Source organism: Stegostoma tigrinum, chromosome 12 (genome assembly GCF_030684315.1).
Source record: "Stegostoma tigrinum isolate sSteTig4 chromosome 12, sSteTig4.hap1, whole genome shotgun sequence".
NCBI classification, from domain to species: Eukaryota; Metazoa; Chordata; class Chondrichthyes; order Orectolobiformes; family Stegostomatidae; genus Stegostoma; species Stegostoma tigrinum.
In genome coordinates, this window is record NC_081365.1 from 80,329,545 (window position 1) to 80,348,366 (window position 18,822).

Consider the following 18,822-nt stretch of genomic DNA (forward strand, 5'->3'; position numbering starts at 1 on the left):
AAGAGCTGAAGTTCATACAACAACTTATTATAGCTGTATAGCATCTTTGGAAGGTCCCAGTGTACTTCACAAGAACATTATTGTCTTAAAATCGAGTGACCAAAGGTGATAATAGGACAGCTGACAGGCGAGATTAAGGCCAGTTGTAAAGTGTCTTGAAGTAAGAGACCATAAGACAAGAAGAGGTGGAAACAGAAACAGGCCATTTGGCCCTCAAGCTTGCTCCACTATTGAATAGAACCATGGCTGATCTGACGTTTCTCATATCCACTTTCCTGCCCTTTCCCTGGAACTTTTGATTCTCCTGCTGATCAGGAATCTATCTCAGCCTCAAGTGTAACAAGGAGTTAGCTCCCACAGCTCACTGGTACAAGGATTTTCCAAGACACTCAACGCTCTGAGAAAATAAATTCCTCTTCATCTCAGTCCTAAATTGGTGTTCCTTAATTCTGATATGATGCCCTCTGGTCCTAGATTTTCCCATGATGGAGAAACATGGTCTCAGCCTTTATCTTGTCAAACCCCTTTAGAATCCTACACGTTTCAGTGAGATCATGTCTCATTCTTCTAAACTCAAGTGAGCAGAGTCTCAATGTTTGGCCATTGCACATAAAACCATCCCTTCATACCAGTGAGACGGTAAGGACTGCTGATACTGGAAGCTACAGTCAATAAATATGGAGCTGGAGAAGCACAGCAGGTCAGAAAGCATCCAAGGAGCAGGAAAGTCAGTGTTTCGGGCTGTAACCCTACGTCAGGACCATGTTACCAGGGATCATCCAGTGAACCTTCTCTGAATTGCCTCTAATGGAATGATACCTTTCCTAAGGGGATCAAAACTGAACTCTGTTCCAGATGTGGTTTGTCCAGTATCTTGTACGGTTGCAATAAGCCTTCCGTACTCTTATATTCCAAACGCCTGGAAATGAGGGTCAACGTTCCATTAGCCTTCTTGACTGCCTGCTGCACCTCTGTGCGAGCTTCTGTGTTCCATATACAATCTGTTTGTATCGCAACTTTCTGCAGTTTCTCTCCATTTAAATAATGTTCTGTTCTTTTGTTTTTCCTTCCATAATGAACAACTTCATATTTTCTCACATTCAGTTCCATTAGCCAACTTTCCTCCCATTGACTTAATCTATCACTATCTCTTTGTAAACTGTTTGTGTCCCTCACACAGCCTGCATTTCTACCTATTTTTATATTGTCTGCAAATTTGGCGACAGTACATTCACTTCTTTCCTGTAAGATATTAACATATATTGTAAACAGTTGCGGTCCCAGCACTGATCCCTGTGAAATCTCACAGGGCCACCAAACTGAAAAAGAACCCTTTAGCCCCACTCATTGTTTCCTATTCATGACCTGTGCCAATATACTGCCTCCAACATTGTGGGCTTTTACCATATAACTTAATCTTTTGTAGGCACTTTGTCAAAATCCAATGCAACACATCTACTGGTTTCCCTCGATCCACTGTTGTTGATACTGCCTTGAAAATCTTTAGTAAATTAATTAGACACAATTTCTCTTTCGTTATGCCATATTGACTCTAGATTATAATTATCCAGATGTATTTCTGTTACTTCCTTCGGAATTGATTTCAGTACTTTCTCCAACAATAGATATCAGATTAATCAGCCCATACTTACCACTGTTTGCCTTCCTCCCTTGTTGAATAACAGTGTTACGTAGTAGTTTTCCAATCTTCTGGTACTTCTCCAGAATCCAAAGATTTTTGCAAAAATTACAGGCACTGCATCTACTATCTCTGTAGCTACCTCTTTTATGATCCTAAGATGCAAGCCTTTAGGGCCAGGAAACTATTCTGCCTTTAGCCCCATTAGTTTGTTGAATACTTCTTTAGTGATGGTAATGGTACTTAATTCCTCCCAATATTCTTTACTATTAATGTGATGTTTGATGTATTTTCACCATAAAGACTGATCTTTAACTCCTCTGCCATTTCCTTGTTTCCCTTAACTTGTCTCCCAGATTCATTTTCCAAGGGGCCGATGTCAACTTTGACCTTTGTTTTCCTTTTTATATTTTTAAAGGTGCTCTTATTATCAGTTTGTACATTCCTCCCTTGTTTGCCCTCATAGTTTATTTTCTCAGTCTTTCTGATGTGTTTAGCCCTCCCTTGCTGGATTCTGAACTTATTCCAGTCTTCATGGCAGTCACTGACGTCAACCTCCTTATGTGTATTTTCCTTGAACTTAATATTCTCCATAGTTTCATTGGTCAGCCATGATTGGTTTATCGCTTTCTTAGAATCTTTCCTCCTTATGGGGATGTATTTTTGCTGAGAGTTATGAATTACCTCCTCAAATGTCAACTGCTGTTTGCTTACTGTCTTTCCTGCTAATCTATCTGCCCTGTTCACTTTCGTTAACTCTGTCTTCATTTCATTGTAGTTCTTTTTTTTTTAAGTTAAACACAATTGTTTCCAACCCAAGTTTCTCTCTGTCAGCGTCATGATCACTACTATTTATGGGATATTTTACTTGGAGGCCATTTATTAAAACTATCTCATTGCCTATTACCAGTTCCAAGCTCTCTAGTTGGCTTCATGTTATTTTGTTCTAGGAAACTATCCCTAACATGAATTCATTGTCATAACTACCCTTTCTAATTGGATTAACCCAATCAACATGAAGATTAATATCATCCATTGCTGTCACTCTATTCTTTTTACATGCTTCTATTATTTGTTGATTTGTTGAAACTAAAACTAGGGAGCATTGTCCCAAAATAAGGGAAAGCAGATTAGGACTGTGTTGAAGAGGAACTTCTTCACGCAATGGGTGGTGAACCTGTGGGATTCCTTGCCCAGTGAAGCAGTTGAGGCTCCCTCATTAAACACTTTCAAGGCCAAGCTAGATAGATTTTAGAACAGTAAAGGAATTAAGGATTATGATGAGCAGGCAGGTAAGTGGAGCTGAGTCCATGGCAAAATCAGCCATGATCTTATTGAATGGCGCAGCAGCCTCAATGGACCAGATTGCCTACTCCTCCTCTTGGTTCTTATGTTCTTACGTTTACCGCCACTCAAATGGACTCCACATCATACAAACCCAGATCATGACTCACAACTGTCCTCATTTCATTTCTTATTAACAGTGCCACCCGACCACACATCCTTTCAAAAGGTCAAGAATCCTGGAATGTTAAGCTCCCAGTTTTAAGCTCCTTTGTTTTTGTTTATTTTTTTGCGGCATGGGGGCATAGCTGTCTGGGTCAGCATTTATTGCCTGCCCCTAGGTGGTGAGCTGCCTTAAACTGATGCAGTCTCCATCTGCTGTGAGTTGACCTACAGAGCCATGAGGGAGGGAATTAAGAATTCCAGAATTTTGACCCAGCAACATTGAAGGAACAGTGATATAGTCAGGATGGTGAGTATATCTGCTGCCCTTGTCCTTCTAGGTAGAAGTGGTCATGCTTTTGAAAGGTGCTGTCTGAGGATCTTTGGTGAATTTCTGCAGCGCATCTTCTAGATAGTATACACAGCAGTTACTGACCGTCGGCAGTGACAGGAGTGGATATTTGTGGATGTCGTGCCTATCAAGTGTGCTAATTTGTCCTGGATGGTGTCAAGCTTCTTGAGTGTTCTTGGGGTTGCATCCATCCAGGAAAATGGGGAATATTCCATCACACTCCTGACATGTGCCTTGTAGACGGTGGACAGGCTTTGGCAAGTCAGGAGATGAGTTACTAGCTGCAGTACTCCTAGTCCCCGATCTGCTCTTGTAGCCACTGTGTTAGTGTGGTGAGTCCAGTTGAGTTTCTTGTCAATTATAATCCCCAGCATGTTTATAGTTGGGGATTCAGTGATGGTAACGCCATTGAATGTACAGGTGCAATCTTTAGATTGTCTCTTATTGGTGACAGTCATTGCCTGGCATTTGTGTTGTGTGAATGTTTTGTGCCACTTGTTAGCCCAAGGCTAGATATTGTCCAGATTTTGTTGCCTGTCAACCTGGACTGCTTCAATATATGAGGAGTTAATAATGATGCTCAACACCGTGCAATTATCAGCAAACTTCCTGAATTCTGACCTTATGACGGAGGGAAGATCAATGAAGCAGCTGCAGATGGTTGGACCTGGGACACTACCCTGAGGAACTCCTGCAGAGATGTCCTGGAGCTGAGGTGAATGACCTCCAACAACAATGACCATCTTCCTATGTGGCAGGTATGACTCCAAACTCTGGAGAGTTTTCCCCTGATACCCATCGATTCCAGTTTTATTAAGGACCCTTGGTGCCACACTCAGTCAAAAGCAGCCTTGATGTCGAGGGCTGTCACTCTCACTTTAGCTCTTTCATCCAAGGCTGTAGTGAGCTTAGGAGCTGAGGAGTCCTAGAGGAACCCAAACTGGGCATCACTGAGCAAGTCATTGCTGAGTAGGTGCTGCTTGATAGCACTGTTGATGACTTTATTGACGATTGAGTGTAGACTGATGGGGCAGTAATTGCCTGGGTTAGATTTGCCCTGCTTTTTAGGTACAGGAAATACTCGGGCAATTTTCCACATTCGCAGGTAGGTGTCAGTGTTGTACCTGTACTGGAATAGCTTGGCTATGGGAGTGGCAGGTTCTAGAGCATTAGTTTTCAGAATTACTGCCAGAATGTTGTCAGGGCATATAGGCTTTGCAGTGTCCAGTATCTCCAACTGTTTCTTGATATCACATGAGTGGCTGAAGACTCGAATCTCTGATGCTGGGGACTACTGGAAGAGACCGAGATGGATCATACAAATGGCATGTCTGGCTGAAACTTGCTGTGAAAGCTTCAGTCTCATATTTTATGCTGCTGTGCTGGGCTGTTCCATTATTGAGGGTGAGAATAGTTGAGGAGCCTCCTCCTCTAGTGAGCTGTTTAATTTGCACCGCCATTCATGACTGGATATGGCAGGAATACAGAGCTTTGATCTGGTTGTGGGATTGCCTAGCTCTGTCTATCACTTGCCACTAAGCTATTGGCACACATGTAGTCCTGTTCGGGGGCTTCAGCAGGTTGACACTTCATCTTCACATTTGCCTGATGCTGCTCCTGACATGTCCTCCTACACGCTCTGTTGTACAAGGGTTGATGCCTAGCTTGATGGTAATAGTTGATTGGGGTGTATGCTGGGCCATTAGGCCGAACCATGTTTCTGTAATGGCTGAGAGATAATCTTATTTACCTTGAGTTGTACAGTCAGTTCATCTACCTTGTTCCAAATGCTTCTTACATTAAGATCTAAAGTCTATAATTCTCAACTCCAGCACCCCACAAGGCTGTGTACTCAGCCCCTTATAATACTTCGTATACACTCATGACTGGTGGCCAAATTTTGTTCTAAATCCATCGACGAGTCCACTGTCAACACCATCATTGGCCAGATCTCTAACAATGATGAGACAGAATACAGGAAAGACCGTGCTTGGAGGTATGGTGTGACGGACATCTTCAGTGCCAGCAAAACGAAAGACCTGGTCATTGACTTCAGGAAGCAATGTGGAGGGCACACGTCTGGCTACATGTATGATATTGGGGTGAAAATGGTTGATAATGTCAGGTTTCTAGGAGTGATGATCACCAACAATCTGTCCTGGTCCGCCCATGTTAATGTAATGATCAAGAAAGCACAACAATGGCTCTACTTCCTTGGGAAGTTCCGGAAATTCAGCAAGTCTATAAGGACTATTACCAATTTCTATGCATTCACCATACAAAGCATTCTATCTATATGCATCACAGCCTGCTATGGCAATTGCTCTGCCCAAGGTTGTCAGAAACTACAGAGAAATGTGACCATAGCCTAGTCTATCACACAAGCCACTCTCCCATCCATTAAGTCCATTTATGCTACTTGGAGCCAATATAATTAAAGACCCCTCCCACCCTGGTTATTGTCTCTTCCAACCTCTTCTGTCTGGCAGAAGATACAAAAGCTTGAACAGATTCAAGAATAGCTTCTTCCCTGCCGTTAGCAGACTTCTGAATAATACTTTGGTTTGGCCGCATTTAGAGTACTGCGTACAGTTTTGGTCACCACATTACCAAAAGGATGTGGATGCTTTGGAGAGGGTGCAGAGGAGGTTCACCAGGATGTTGCCTGGTATGGAGGGCGCTCGGTATGAAGAAAGGTTGAGTAGATTAGGATTATTTTCATTAGAAAGACAGAGATTGAGGGGGGACCTGATTGAGGTCTACAAAATTCATGAGGGATATAGACAAGGTGGATAGCATGAAGTTTTTTCCCAGAGTGGGGGACTCAATTACTAGGGGTCATGAGTTCAAAGTGAGAGGAGGAAAGTTTATGGGAGATAGGTGTGGAAAGTTCTTTCCACAGAGGGTGGTGGGTGCCTGGAACGTGTTGCCAGCAGAGGTGGTAAACGCAGACTCGATAGTGTCTTTTAAGAGGTATCCGGACAGGTATATGGATGGGCAGGGAGCAAAGGAATACAGACCTTAGAAAATAGGTGACGGGTTTAGACAGAGGATCTGGATCGGCACAGACTTGGAGAGCCGAAGGGCCTGTTCCTGTGCTGTAATTTTCTTTGTTGTTTGTTTTCTGAAACCTTCAATTCTTTGTTGATGCATCTTTGTCCATCTTCTCTGCAGCTGTAACATTGTTTTCCTCGCTCTGTTCTGAGCAAATGGACACAGACCGTTGGAAAATAGATGACAGGTTAGACAGAGGATCTTGATCGGCGCAGGCTTGGAGGGCCAAAGGGCCTATTCCTGTGCTGTAGCTTTCTTTGTTCTGTTACTGTACACACTTTGTATGGCATGACCTGGCTGTACTACCACACAGAACAAAGCTTTTCACAGTACTGAGGTACATGTGTCAATAATAAATCAAATCAAAAATAACATATCCAGTTACTTACAATGAGATGTTAATAGACTAACTGGATGAGAAAAACTAGCAAATAGATTTCACTGTAGGCAGATGTGATCTGTTTGGACAAAAAAGGGGTGGAATTGTGTGCTGGAGGTCCAAAGAGATTTGTAGACCCCGATATGCAGATCATTAAATGTCATGCACAGGTACAGAAAGCAACTGAAAAAGCGAATGGAATGCTGGTCTTTATATCTAGACGATTTCAATATGAATGAATGGAAATCGAGTTTCATCTGTACAGTTATCCAACATGTGAAGGACTCATGGCAATTCTGAGTACCAGGCTTGAGAGATGATATGTTAGTCTAGAGGGAGTGCAATACGGGATCACCAGAATAATACCTGGAGTCCAAGAGTTAAATTGCGAAGAGAGATTGCACAAAATAGGGCGGTAGTTCCTGGCATTTAGATAGTTTGAAGTAGTTTGATTAAAGTTTAAGATATTAACAGGAGATAAAATCACCATAGTCCTACCAGATCAGAGGGCTGCTGTTTCATTAGAGAGACACAGATGGTGGCAGTTTCACCTGAGGGTCACCATACCTCAGGCAAGGGGAGAGATTGAGAAGGAGAGTCCTTCACGCTAACCTCAACTTGAGTGGCAACTGAATCCATGCTATTGACATCACTCTGCATTGCTAGCCAGCTGTCCAGCCAACTGAGCTAACTCATCCCACATAGTAAGGGAGAACAGATATGATGGATTGTGAGAAACTGTCTCAGCTGAGACATGGGCTAGGAAACAGCTTCTAAAATCAGAACCAGAACTGTCAGAATTGAAATTGTGAAATACTTCTGCTTGAAAAGGGTAGTAGAAGCTACATGAATTGTCAGTTTTAAGTCTGATTTTTTTCGTTGTTACTCAAACATATAAAAGGGCATTGAGCAAATCAGGTATACAGCATTAGGTCGTAGATCCACTGCAGAATTGCAGAACAGACTTGAGGTCTAAAGCTTGGGCTCCACAGTTCTTCTGTTATTCTCTCACTAAACATTGGTCCCAACCTTACTCCGTGAAGTCCATATATCCTTTGCAGTAATCTCCCAAACCAAGCTATTCCACCACCCATGTTCGTCCTAGTGCTCAGCATTTTATCATAGCCCTACAATTCTTACCTTCAGATATTTCAGGATGAATGGACATACAAAGCCAAAGCTCCACGCTGTCCTGATATTTTTCTACAGCACTAATGTTTTCACAGTTCAAGACTAATCTCTTTATTTGCCAGTGTATATTTCAGCAAAATTTCATCTGAGCAACCAAAAGAGCAATCTTTAAATTTCAAAGTGCAGTCATCTCCCTTTCTGTCCTGATGTGTTATAATTCCTCTGATTAGTCCACAGTTACTCTTCTTTACCTGACAACATCCTCAGTGTTCTAAAGTGGCTGCTACTTTGCTGATGTGAGATTTTGAATAAAACTCTTGATGTTTGTTGTTGAATTGTCAAAGTCTAATTGTGTGTAAAACCTGTGATTAAAGTGACTTAATATCCTGCAGTGTCGGTCTGTGAAGATTACCATTCTGGGAGATGAGGGCGTACCGATACAGGTCGATGGGGAAGCCTGGATCCAACCACCTGGGGTTATCAAAATTGTGCACAAAAACAGAGCACAGATGTTGACAAGAGACCGAGTAAGTGTTTGTTTCTAAATATCTAAGACACCATTTCATTTTCTGTGCAATTGCCAGAGAATTTGAGATTTCAATTTGAACTCTTGTGATGTTGAACATAATGAGTAAAGAACAAGATATAATTTCAGGTGACATGAGGTGAGAAGATTATACAGTGAAATGGTCACAGAGTTGTAGTCTTGTTACTATTTTCAAGCCATACCTGGCTTAATTTTATTCAATATGGCTTCCAGGAATTTAGGAAGCAGAGCTGGCTGGTGCACTAGCGTTAGTTCCAGGACAGACTGGAACTGAGGAATATAAAATTGTGACATGAGGGTGTAATTACAGCATGGCATAATTAATAGATAATTTTCAATACAAATTGGGCATTTAAGTTTATTATTGAACAGCATATGTACATCGTTACTGATTATGGATCCCTGTAGGGTAATACTGATTACAGATCCTCGTAGGGTGGAACCGAATACAGATTCCAGTAGGGATTATTGATTGTAGATCTCTGCAGGAGAGTACTGGTTACAGATCCCTGTAGTGGAATGCTCATTACAGATTCCTTCAGCGGGCTATTGATTTGGGATCCCTGTAGGGAAGTACTGAATGCAGATTCCCTGTAGGGGAGTACTGATGGCAGATTTCCATAGTAGAGTGCTGTTTTCAAATCCCTGTAGGGGAACACTGATTATGGATTCCTTTAGCGGGCTACTGATCAGGGATCCCTGCAGGGGAGCACTGAAGAGGGTTCCAGTAGCGCAGTACTGGTTACAGATCCTTGTAGAGGAACACTGATAATGGATTCTTGTGTGGTTGTACTGATTGCATATCCTTGTGGGGGCATAATGATGAGGGATCCCTGTAGCACAGTACTGAATATAGATCCTTGTAGGAGAGTCCAGATAACAGATTGCTGTGAGGGAATTCTGAACATGGATCCCTGTAGGGGACTACTTACAGATTCCGTTATGACATTACTGATTAAGAATTCCTGTAAGAGAGTACAGATGATGGATTCTTGAAGAGTCGTACTGTGAGCAGATCGCTTTAAATTGGTACCAGTTACAGATCCCTCAGGAGAGTATTGACTACGGATTTTGCTGATTATGGATCAGGGTAGTGAGTATTGATGTAGATTGCTGTCGGCTGATACTGGTTGCCAAAGCCCTGTAGGGGAGTTCTGATTTCAGGTCCCTTAGGGGAGCACCAACTATTGATGCCTTGACCGTAATACTGATGACAGGTCCAATAGGAGAGTGCTGACTACAGGCCCCTATAGCAGAGTACTGATTACAGATTCCTGTAGGGAAGTATTGAATACCAGTCCCTACAGGGGGTATTGGAAATGAAATCCTGTAGGGCAATACTGATTGCAATTTCCGATAAAACAGTAGAAATCCCAGATCTTATTCAGGTCATTCTGATTACAGACCTAGGTAGATCAGGGCTGATTTCGTATGTCTGGAAGAAAAATAATTCTGGTCACTCCTGAGGCCAATGTGAATTATGGATCTCAAAATGAGATGAAAATGCTGGAAATATCCTGCAATTGTGGTAGTGCCTCTGGAGAAAAATGCCAAGTTAACATTTCACGCAAATGACCCATCATCAGGCCTTGGTACAGGTGCAGATGTAACAGGCTTAGTACATATGCGGAGCCAATAAAGGTGAGTAAAGAACAAAAAGGCAACTCTCTGATCGGGTGGAAGGTAGGGGAGATTAAATTAGAAAATGGACAAGGTGCAAGGCAAAAGTCATGGAACAAGTGAAGAAGCCGATGTTATATCTAAGGAGGTGTAAACAGCAGATGCAGAACCATTATCGGGACCTCTTGTCCAAGCTAAATAAGGCATTGTTCCTTGAGCCTCGTTTGAAGATTATAGGTGACCAAGGACAGAGAGGTCAGGTTGGAACTTAAACAGAAAACTTAAGGAGCTCAAGATCATACTTGTGGACCGAACAGTGCGAGGCACTCCACCTTATCTGCCATTCTGAATCAGCAGTCACTCTGTTGATTTGATCTTGTGAACCATATAGATTAGAGTCATATTCCTGAAGAAGTGTTTTATGACAATCTCACTGTTTACCTGAGTCCAACTTATCCCCCACGTTTGTGATACAGGGACATCTATCATTGAAGCCTTACTGTGACCCAGTTGGAGTTGATTCATGGGAAGTCATCATAGCTGACCAAAGTGCCTTGAAACAGTCATGAGGAGCTGTGTGGATAAAGCAGAGAGTACAAGATAAATTACAAGTTGTGGAAAAGAAACGAGCATCAGTCAGTCTCAGGCCTGTGGTGTCTTTCTGGGCCAGCTGTGGAAGGGAATGTTATTCCTTGTGAGGAGATGATTATATAATGGTCATATCACTGGGCTAGTAATCCGTAACTCCAGGCTATTGTTCTGGGAGTATGTTTCCAATCCCACAATGGCAAATGCAGAAATTTTAATTTAGTAATATCTGGAGTAAAGAGCTAGCCAAATGACAACCATGTAATTAATGTCAATTGGCATAAAAACTCATTTTGTTTACTAATGTCCTTCAGGAAAGGAAATCTGTTGTCCTTTTGCAGCCCAGCCAGTACATGACTATAGGTCCACAGCAATGTGGGTGATTCTCAGGGCAGTTAGAGAAGAGCAATAAATGCTGAATGAGGCAGCGACACTTACATCCAACAATGAATGAAAAAATCTACTCACGAGTTGGCTGCAACAACCACAAGAGATGATATTCAGTGCAAAATACCCTGGGCACAGACCGTTATTTCCTGATCTGGAAGTGTGCGTTGGTGCTTGGACATGGAAAGGGAGGAGGTAAAGGGCAGGTGTTGCATCTTTTGAGCCTGCATAGAAAGATGCTGCTAAAGAGTCAGTAGTTTTCATAGTAATTGAAAAATGAATCCCACCAGAAGACTGGAAGGGGAGGGGATGCTGTATTCAATGGTGACAATGTTGCAGAAAAGGTAGAGTATGATTTGCTGAACAGAGAGGTTAGTGAAATGGGTGATGAGTATATAAACAACCGTTTCATGGTTATGTGAGGAATGAGGAAGAGGTAAAAGCAGAATTGCAGGAAATGACACCAAAATGGTTGAAATGTTCTGAAGAAGGGTCACTGGACTTGAAGCATTAACTCTGCTGAATTTCTCCAGCAATTTCTGTTTTGGTTTGTAGAAAATTAGACCTAGTACTGAATGACATTTTACAGTGAGGGGTTTCGATTTCTACAAGACACTCCTCCCCTCCAGCTTGTAAAAGGAACAGTTGAATGCTGGAACAAAAACAAATTGCGGAAAAACATAGCACACTGGCAGCATCTGTAGAGAGAAAACAGATAATATCCCAAGGATAGAAAAGTGTGGATCTGATGGAACACAGCAAGCCAGGCAGCATCAGAGGAACAGGAAAGCTGACATCAATTCCAAAGAAGGGTCCTGATCCATTACGTCAGCTTATCTGTTCCTCTGATGCTGCCTGGGCTGCTGTGTCCCTCCAGCTCCACACTTAGCTATGTCCGATTCAGCATCTGCAGTTCTTGCCATCATAATGTCTCAGCGAGCCTTCTTCAGAACTGGAAAGTCTAATTTGTACACCCAGCAAATGATTGGGCAGACATATTCAAGTTGAAGAATGAAGGGGAAAAGATTCAAATTAACTGATGGAGCCCTGTGAAACCCTCCTCCAGCCAAGCCTTGACCATTATGATTCATGCTGCAGTATTATTTCTTGCACAGGCATTCGAGAGTACTCTGAAATCTTGGGAAGACAAACTTCGGTATGACTCCTGCAGGCCTGCTCTTCGGCCACATCTGTACCCACAGCAGTCTGTGGACCTTGCTACAGAGGAGGAGGCCACTCAGCTCCAGCTCTGTGCTCAAGCAGCTGAGGAATTAATCACAAGGTGGGTCGCACTTTGCATCTTGGCAGGTTCATGTTGTCTTTTCACACAAGCTTCAAAGACCTAGTCAACTTGTGTCCATAACACTTGATCCATTTTTCATTTCCATAGCGTCTTTTAAAGTTGGATGGACTGGGAGGGTAATGGCACCCTGAATGGAAAATACTGACAACATGCCTTTAAGCAAACTGACCAATGGCCCTTTTTCAGCCCACGGTGCTTTGTGACAACTTCTTTTTATTTTTCATGCCCATTCGTAATAGCCCTCCTTCTGAAAATGAGTTGGGGATAGGCAATTAATACTGGCCTTGCTAATGAGGCCCACGTGCCATAAGAAAAAAAAATCAATCCAAAGCATTTCCAACTAATGATACACTTCCTGTAGCTGCCACTGGTGATAATGCAGCAACATGGTAGCCAATTTCCATATTGCACAGGTACAGTATTTTTGAGACTGTTTTAATTAATTAGCAATTCAGAGACCTGAATTAATAATTTGAGATGAATTTTGAAATGTTGCCTAAACAGTTAGGGAATTTAAATTCAGTTAACTTAATAAATCCAGAATAAACTATCTGGTCTCAATAATTGTACCTATGACAACTATCATCAATTGTTGTAAAACTCATCTGGCTCTCTAATGTACTTAGGATATAAAGCAATGCAGCACAAAAACATACCCTTCAGCCCACTATGTCTATGCCAACTATGATACCATTCTAATCTAATCCCATCTGCCTGCATATAGTCCATATCACTGTATTCCCTGCCTGTTCCTGTGTCTGTCTAAATGCCTCTTAAATTTGCTATCGTTGCTGCTTCTGCTACCTCCCTGGCAGCAGGTTCCAGGCATCTACCACCCTTTGTGTAAAAAACTTGCCTCGCACGTCTCCCTTCAACTTTTCCCCTCTCACCTTAAACTTATAACCCTAGTATTTGACAGTTCCTCCCTAGGAAAAGAGTCTGACTTTCAATCCTATCCATGCCTCTCAAATCTTACATACTTCTGTTGGGTCACCTGTTAGCCTCTGATGCTGTAGCAAAAACACTCCAAGTTTGCCCAACCTCTCCTTATAGCTAATACACTCTAATCTAGATAACATCCCCATGAACCTCTTTTGCACCCTCTCCAAAGCCTCCATTGTCCTTCCTGTAGTGTAGTGACCAGAACTGCACACAATGCTCTAGATATAGCCTGACTAAAGACTTGTACAGCTGTAACATGACTTGCCAACTTTTATACTCAGTGCCCCGATCAATGAAGGCAAGCATGCCTTACACATTCTTTACTATCTTATTCACTTAATTGCTATTTTCAGGAAGCTGGACTTGAGCCCCAACATCCCTCTGTATATCAGTGCTCCTAAGAGTCCTGCCATTGAATGTATACTTTCCTCATGCATTTGATCTCCCAAAATGCATCACCTCATTCTTCTCCGGATTAGGGTCCACCTGCCATTCCTCCACCCAACTTTGGAACTGATCTATGTCCTCCTGTATCCCTTGTTAACCTTCCTCACTATCCACAACTCCACCCAATTTTCATGTTGTTCGCATACTTACTAATCAGACCACTTACATTGTCATTTAAGTTATTTATCTAAATTACAAACAACAGAGTTCCAGCAATGATCCTTTAGAACACTACTGGTCATAGACTCCAGTCAGAAAAATATCCGTCCACAACTTACTCCTATGACTAAGCCAGTGTTGTATCAAATTTGCCAATTTGATCATGGACCTCATTCAATTTAATCTTCTGGACCAGCCTACCGTGAAGGTTCTTGTCAACTGCTTTAGTAAAGTCTATGTAAGGCAACATCCACTGCTGTACCCTCATCAATTATCCTCATCACTTCCTCAAACAACTCAATCGAGTTTGTGAAAATCCTTTCGGGATGTAAATCTGCCATCTTAATCTGATATGGCCTAAATGTGTCTCCAAACCCACACCCTAGATTATGTGCTGAAGTATCTGGTCTAGGGCTGACAACCACTTATAAGGCTGACCTTATAATGCAGGATTTGAGACATATGCTCTTTCTCCATTTGGAAAATTAACCCTTTTAACACATTATAACAGGGGAAAATAATGAACTATTGCAAGTAAGCAATAGCAAGCATTTCTGTTGCAACTTAGTGCTTTTTGCTTATGTAATAGGCACCTTTTATGAATGAAAAGCTATGAGTAAAGTCAGATGGATTTGACTTCTGGTAGGAGTATTTTGTACTTTTCCATCATTTCTATTATTCCGCCTGTATTGTTGAAGCATTCTTTCCTATATGACTTTCAGAATCTGTGACGCAGCCAAAACCCACAGCCTTCTGGAGCAAGAGCTAGCTCACGCTGTCAACGCGAGCTCACATGCACTAAACAAAACCCATCCAAAGTTTCCAGAGGTAAGGAATGTGATAGAGGTAGCAGTTATGACATGTCGGGCTCAATAAGTTGCTGTTCTGCAGAGCTGAGTTTATCAACATGAGGTGATTGCTTAATAATTTGGCAACAAGCTTTATCCCTTTCTGAACCTGTTTGAACAATGGACCCACCCTTCAGTAGGTGAAATTAAATGAGAGCTCATGAATCACAGAAAGGGATAAAATTGTTAACTATCGTGGTCTAATTAACTTATTTTACGTAAATGATTTCTAAAGTGGCACTGCTCGGAGATAAAACAGAAAAAAGTTCTCTCTTTCCTTATTTCTATCCGCTTATCTCTCACTCAAAGTGTTTCTCTCCCCTTCCTTCTCTACCAATTTTGCTGACCATCTTCAATGCATACACTGTCACAAGCCCTTTCCTTTATCATGTCTCCTTTCATCATTGTTTCTTGCAGCAACTTTTTACAACAAAATAGGCCAAATTTACCCTTTCAATTAAATGTACTTGTGACTTACTGAGATTAGCCTGGGTAGGAAATGGTGTCACTGCTTATACTAGTCACTACTGTGAATATTGAACCTCTCATACTTCATGTGTTGCCATCTCCTAATCAAGTGGGATATAGCTGCCAGAAAGATCATAAGAAATAGGGGCAGGAGTCAGCCTTTTTACCCCTCGAGCATGCTATACCATTGACTAAGGTCATGGCCAAGTTGAATGAAGCCTTAACTTTGCTTTCATGTCTGCACAGTATCCCCTTTCGTGACCCTTTAACTCCCTAGTTGATCAAAAGTCTTTCTGCGTGGTCTTGAATATGTTCAATGATCCAACCTCCACAGCTCTCTGAGCATGAGATATTCAAAAACTAAAGACACAATGAGAGAAGAAAGTTCTCACCTCATTCTTAAGTGGGAGTCTTCAGAAGTGGTTTACCAGGATGTTGCCAAAAGCGGAAAGTTTAAATTATAAAGAGAGACTGGATAGGATGTGACTTATTTTCATGGGAGTTTGAGAGGTGACCTACTTTATAGAGGTTTATAAAATAATGAAAGGTACAAATAAGATGAATAGCAGGTGTCCTTTTCCTAGGTGGGGGATTTCAAAACTGGGAGCTATATTTTTAAGGTGAGAGGAGAAAGATTTTAAAAAAGACAAGAGGCAGTTTTTTTCACAGAGAGCGGTTCATGTGTCGAATGAGCTTCCAGAGGAGGTGATGAATATGGGTATTTTATAATGTTTAAAAGACATTTGGATAAGTACATGAATAAGAAATATTTGGAGGGATATGGGCCAAGTGCAGGCAGGTGAGACTAGTTTAATGTGGGATTATGGTCAACATGGACTGGTTGGACCAAAGGGTCTGTTTCCATGCTGTAAGACTCTTTGAATCAATGCAGAGAAACATCCTGTCAGTATATTGCCTTTCAAGCCTCCTGAGACTCTTTTATATTTCAATAAGACCACCTCTTGATCTTCTAAAGTCCATTATGTTTAGACCCAACTTGCTCAACCTTTCCTCATAAGACTCTCTTTCCTTCCAAGAATCAGCCCAGTGAATCTTCCCTGAATCACTCCCTAAATAAATACATCCCTCTTTAAGTAAGAAGACTAAAGCTGAATACACAACTTCAGATATAAGAGATAATGGGAACTGCAGACGCTGGAGAATTCCAAGATAATAAAATGTGAGGCTGGATGAACACAGCAGGCCAAGCAGCATCTCAGGAGCTCACGTAACCTACAAAGAGGCAGGCATAGCTGGGGCCCATGCGGGTGCCCATGGCCACCCCCTTAGTCTGTAGGAAGTGGGAGGAGTCAAAAGAGAAGTTGTTGAGGGTAAGGACGAGTTCAGCTAGGCGGATGAGGGTGTCGGTGGAGGGGGACTGGTCGGGCCTGCGGGACAGGAAGAAGCGGAGGGCCTTGAGGCCATCTGCATGCGGAATGCAGGTGTATAGGGACTGGACGTCCATGGTGAAGATGAGGTGTTGGGGGCCAGGGAATTGGAAGTCCTGGAGGAGGTGGAGGGCGTGGGTGGTGTCACGGACGTAGGTGGGGAGTTCCTGGACCAAAGGGGAGAAAATGGAGTCCAGATAGGTGGAGATGAGTTCGGTGGGGCAGGAGCAGGCTGAGACGATGGGTCGACCAGGGCAGGCAGGTTTGTGGATTTTGGGAAGGAGATAGAAACGGGCCGTGCGGGGTTGGGGAACAGTGAGGTTGGAGGCTGTGGGTGAGAGGTCCCCTGAGGTGATGAGGTCATGAATGGTGTTGGAGATGATGGTTTGGTGCTCGGGTGTGGGGTCATGATCGAGGGGGCGGTAGGAGGTGGTGTCGGAGAGTTGGCGTCTGGCCTCGGCGATGTAGAGGTCAGTGCGCCATACTACCACTGCGCCACCCTTGTCTGCGGGTTTGATGGTGAGGTTGGGGTTGGAGCGGAGGGCTGCCCGTTCTGCGGGGGAGAGGTTGGAGTGGGTGAGAGGGGTGGAGAGGTTGAGGCGGAAACGACGCCGACGGAACCCCGTCCACGGCCGACGACATCATCGTTCCACCCACAACCTCCACAGCCAGCAACCCCAGAGAAGACAGTCACACTGAACCCTGCCGCATCTTCACCATCCCCCCAGACCTCCCACTGACTGAGGACGAACGGTCAGTCCTTAAGAAGGGGCTCACCTTTGTCTCCCTACAACCACACATCAACGAATACCAGTCACGGTTGGACATACAGCAGTTTTTCCGCCGTCTTCGCCTCCATGCCTACTTCTTCAACCGGGAACCTAACCCTCCCTCCACTGACCCCTTCACCCGCTTCCAACACAAGTCCTCCTCCTGGACACCACCCCCAGGCCTCCTACCCTCCCTCGAACTCTTTATCTCCAACTGCCGTCGAGACATTAACCGCCTCAACCTCTCCACCCCTCTCACCCACTCCAACCTCTCCCCCGCAGAACGGGCAGCCCTCCGCTCCAACCCTCACCTCACCATCAAACCCGCAGACAAGGGTGGCGCAGTGGTAGTATGGCGCACTGACCTCATTCATCTGAACTCCAGCAAAAACAATCCTAACTCCAGTCAATCTCTCCTCATACGTTAGTCCCGACATTTCTGGAATCAGCTTGGTAAGCCTTCTGTACACTCCCTCAAGAGAAAGAGCATCCTTCCTCAGAAAAGGATACCGAAACTGCACACGATATTCCAGATGTGTTCTCACCAAGACCCTGTACAACTGCAACAACATATATCTGCTCCTGTACTCAAAACCTCTCGCAATGAAGGCCAACATCCATTTGCCTTCTTTACCACCTGCTGCACCTGTATGCTTACATTCAGCTACTGATGCACAAGGACGGCCAGGTCCCACTGCACACTCCCCTCTCTCAATTTATAAAGTAATCTGCCGCCTTCTTTTTGCTTCCAAAGTGAATAACCTCACATTTGTCCAAATTATTACTACATCAGCCATTGATGTGCCCACCCACCCAACCTGTCCAGATCATGCTGAAGGATCTCTTCATCCTCGTCACAGTTCACCCTCCCAACCAACTTGGTTCGCCTGCAAACTTGGAGATGTTACATTTTGTTCCCTCATCCAAATCATTGATATATATTGTGAATAGCTGGTTTCCAGCACCAATCCCTGTGGCACCCCACGAGTTACTATCTGCCAATTTGAAAAGGACCCCTTAATACCTACTCTGTGTTCCTCTCTGCAAACCAGTTTTCTATCCATCTCAATACACTTCCCCAATTCCATATACTTTAACCTTGCACAATAATCTCTTATGTGTGACTTTGACGAATGCTTTCTCTAAGTCCAAATATACCAAATCGACTGGCTCCCCCTGGTCAACACTATTGGTTATATGTTCATAGAATTCCAACAGATTTGTCAAGCATGATTTCCCCTTATAAATCTATGCTGACTATCTGATCCTGCCACTGCTTTCTAAAGTCCTTAATAATGGATTTGAGAATTGTCTCCACTTCTAATGTTGGCTTACTGGTCTATAATTCCCTGTT

General features: G+C 43.1%; 1 protein-coding gene across 4 annotated transcripts in view; it reads left to right on the forward strand.

Annotated features, from left to right (window-relative positions):
* Nucleotides 1–18,822, forward strand: part of dgkh (diacylglycerol kinase, eta) — a 529,882-nt gene that overhangs the window by 460,858 nt on the left and 50,202 nt on the right. For all 4 annotated transcript variants that reach the window (XM_048541055.2, XM_048541057.2, XM_048541059.2 and 1 more), the window contains 3 exons: nucleotides 8,394–8,528; nucleotides 12,259–12,425; nucleotides 14,717–14,822. In XM_048541055.2, the coding sequence (XP_048397012.2) occupies nucleotides 8,394–8,528; nucleotides 12,259–12,425; nucleotides 14,717–14,822 (408 nt within the window). The remainder of the gene's footprint in view (nucleotides 1–8,393; nucleotides 8,529–12,258; nucleotides 12,426–14,716; nucleotides 14,823–18,822) is intronic.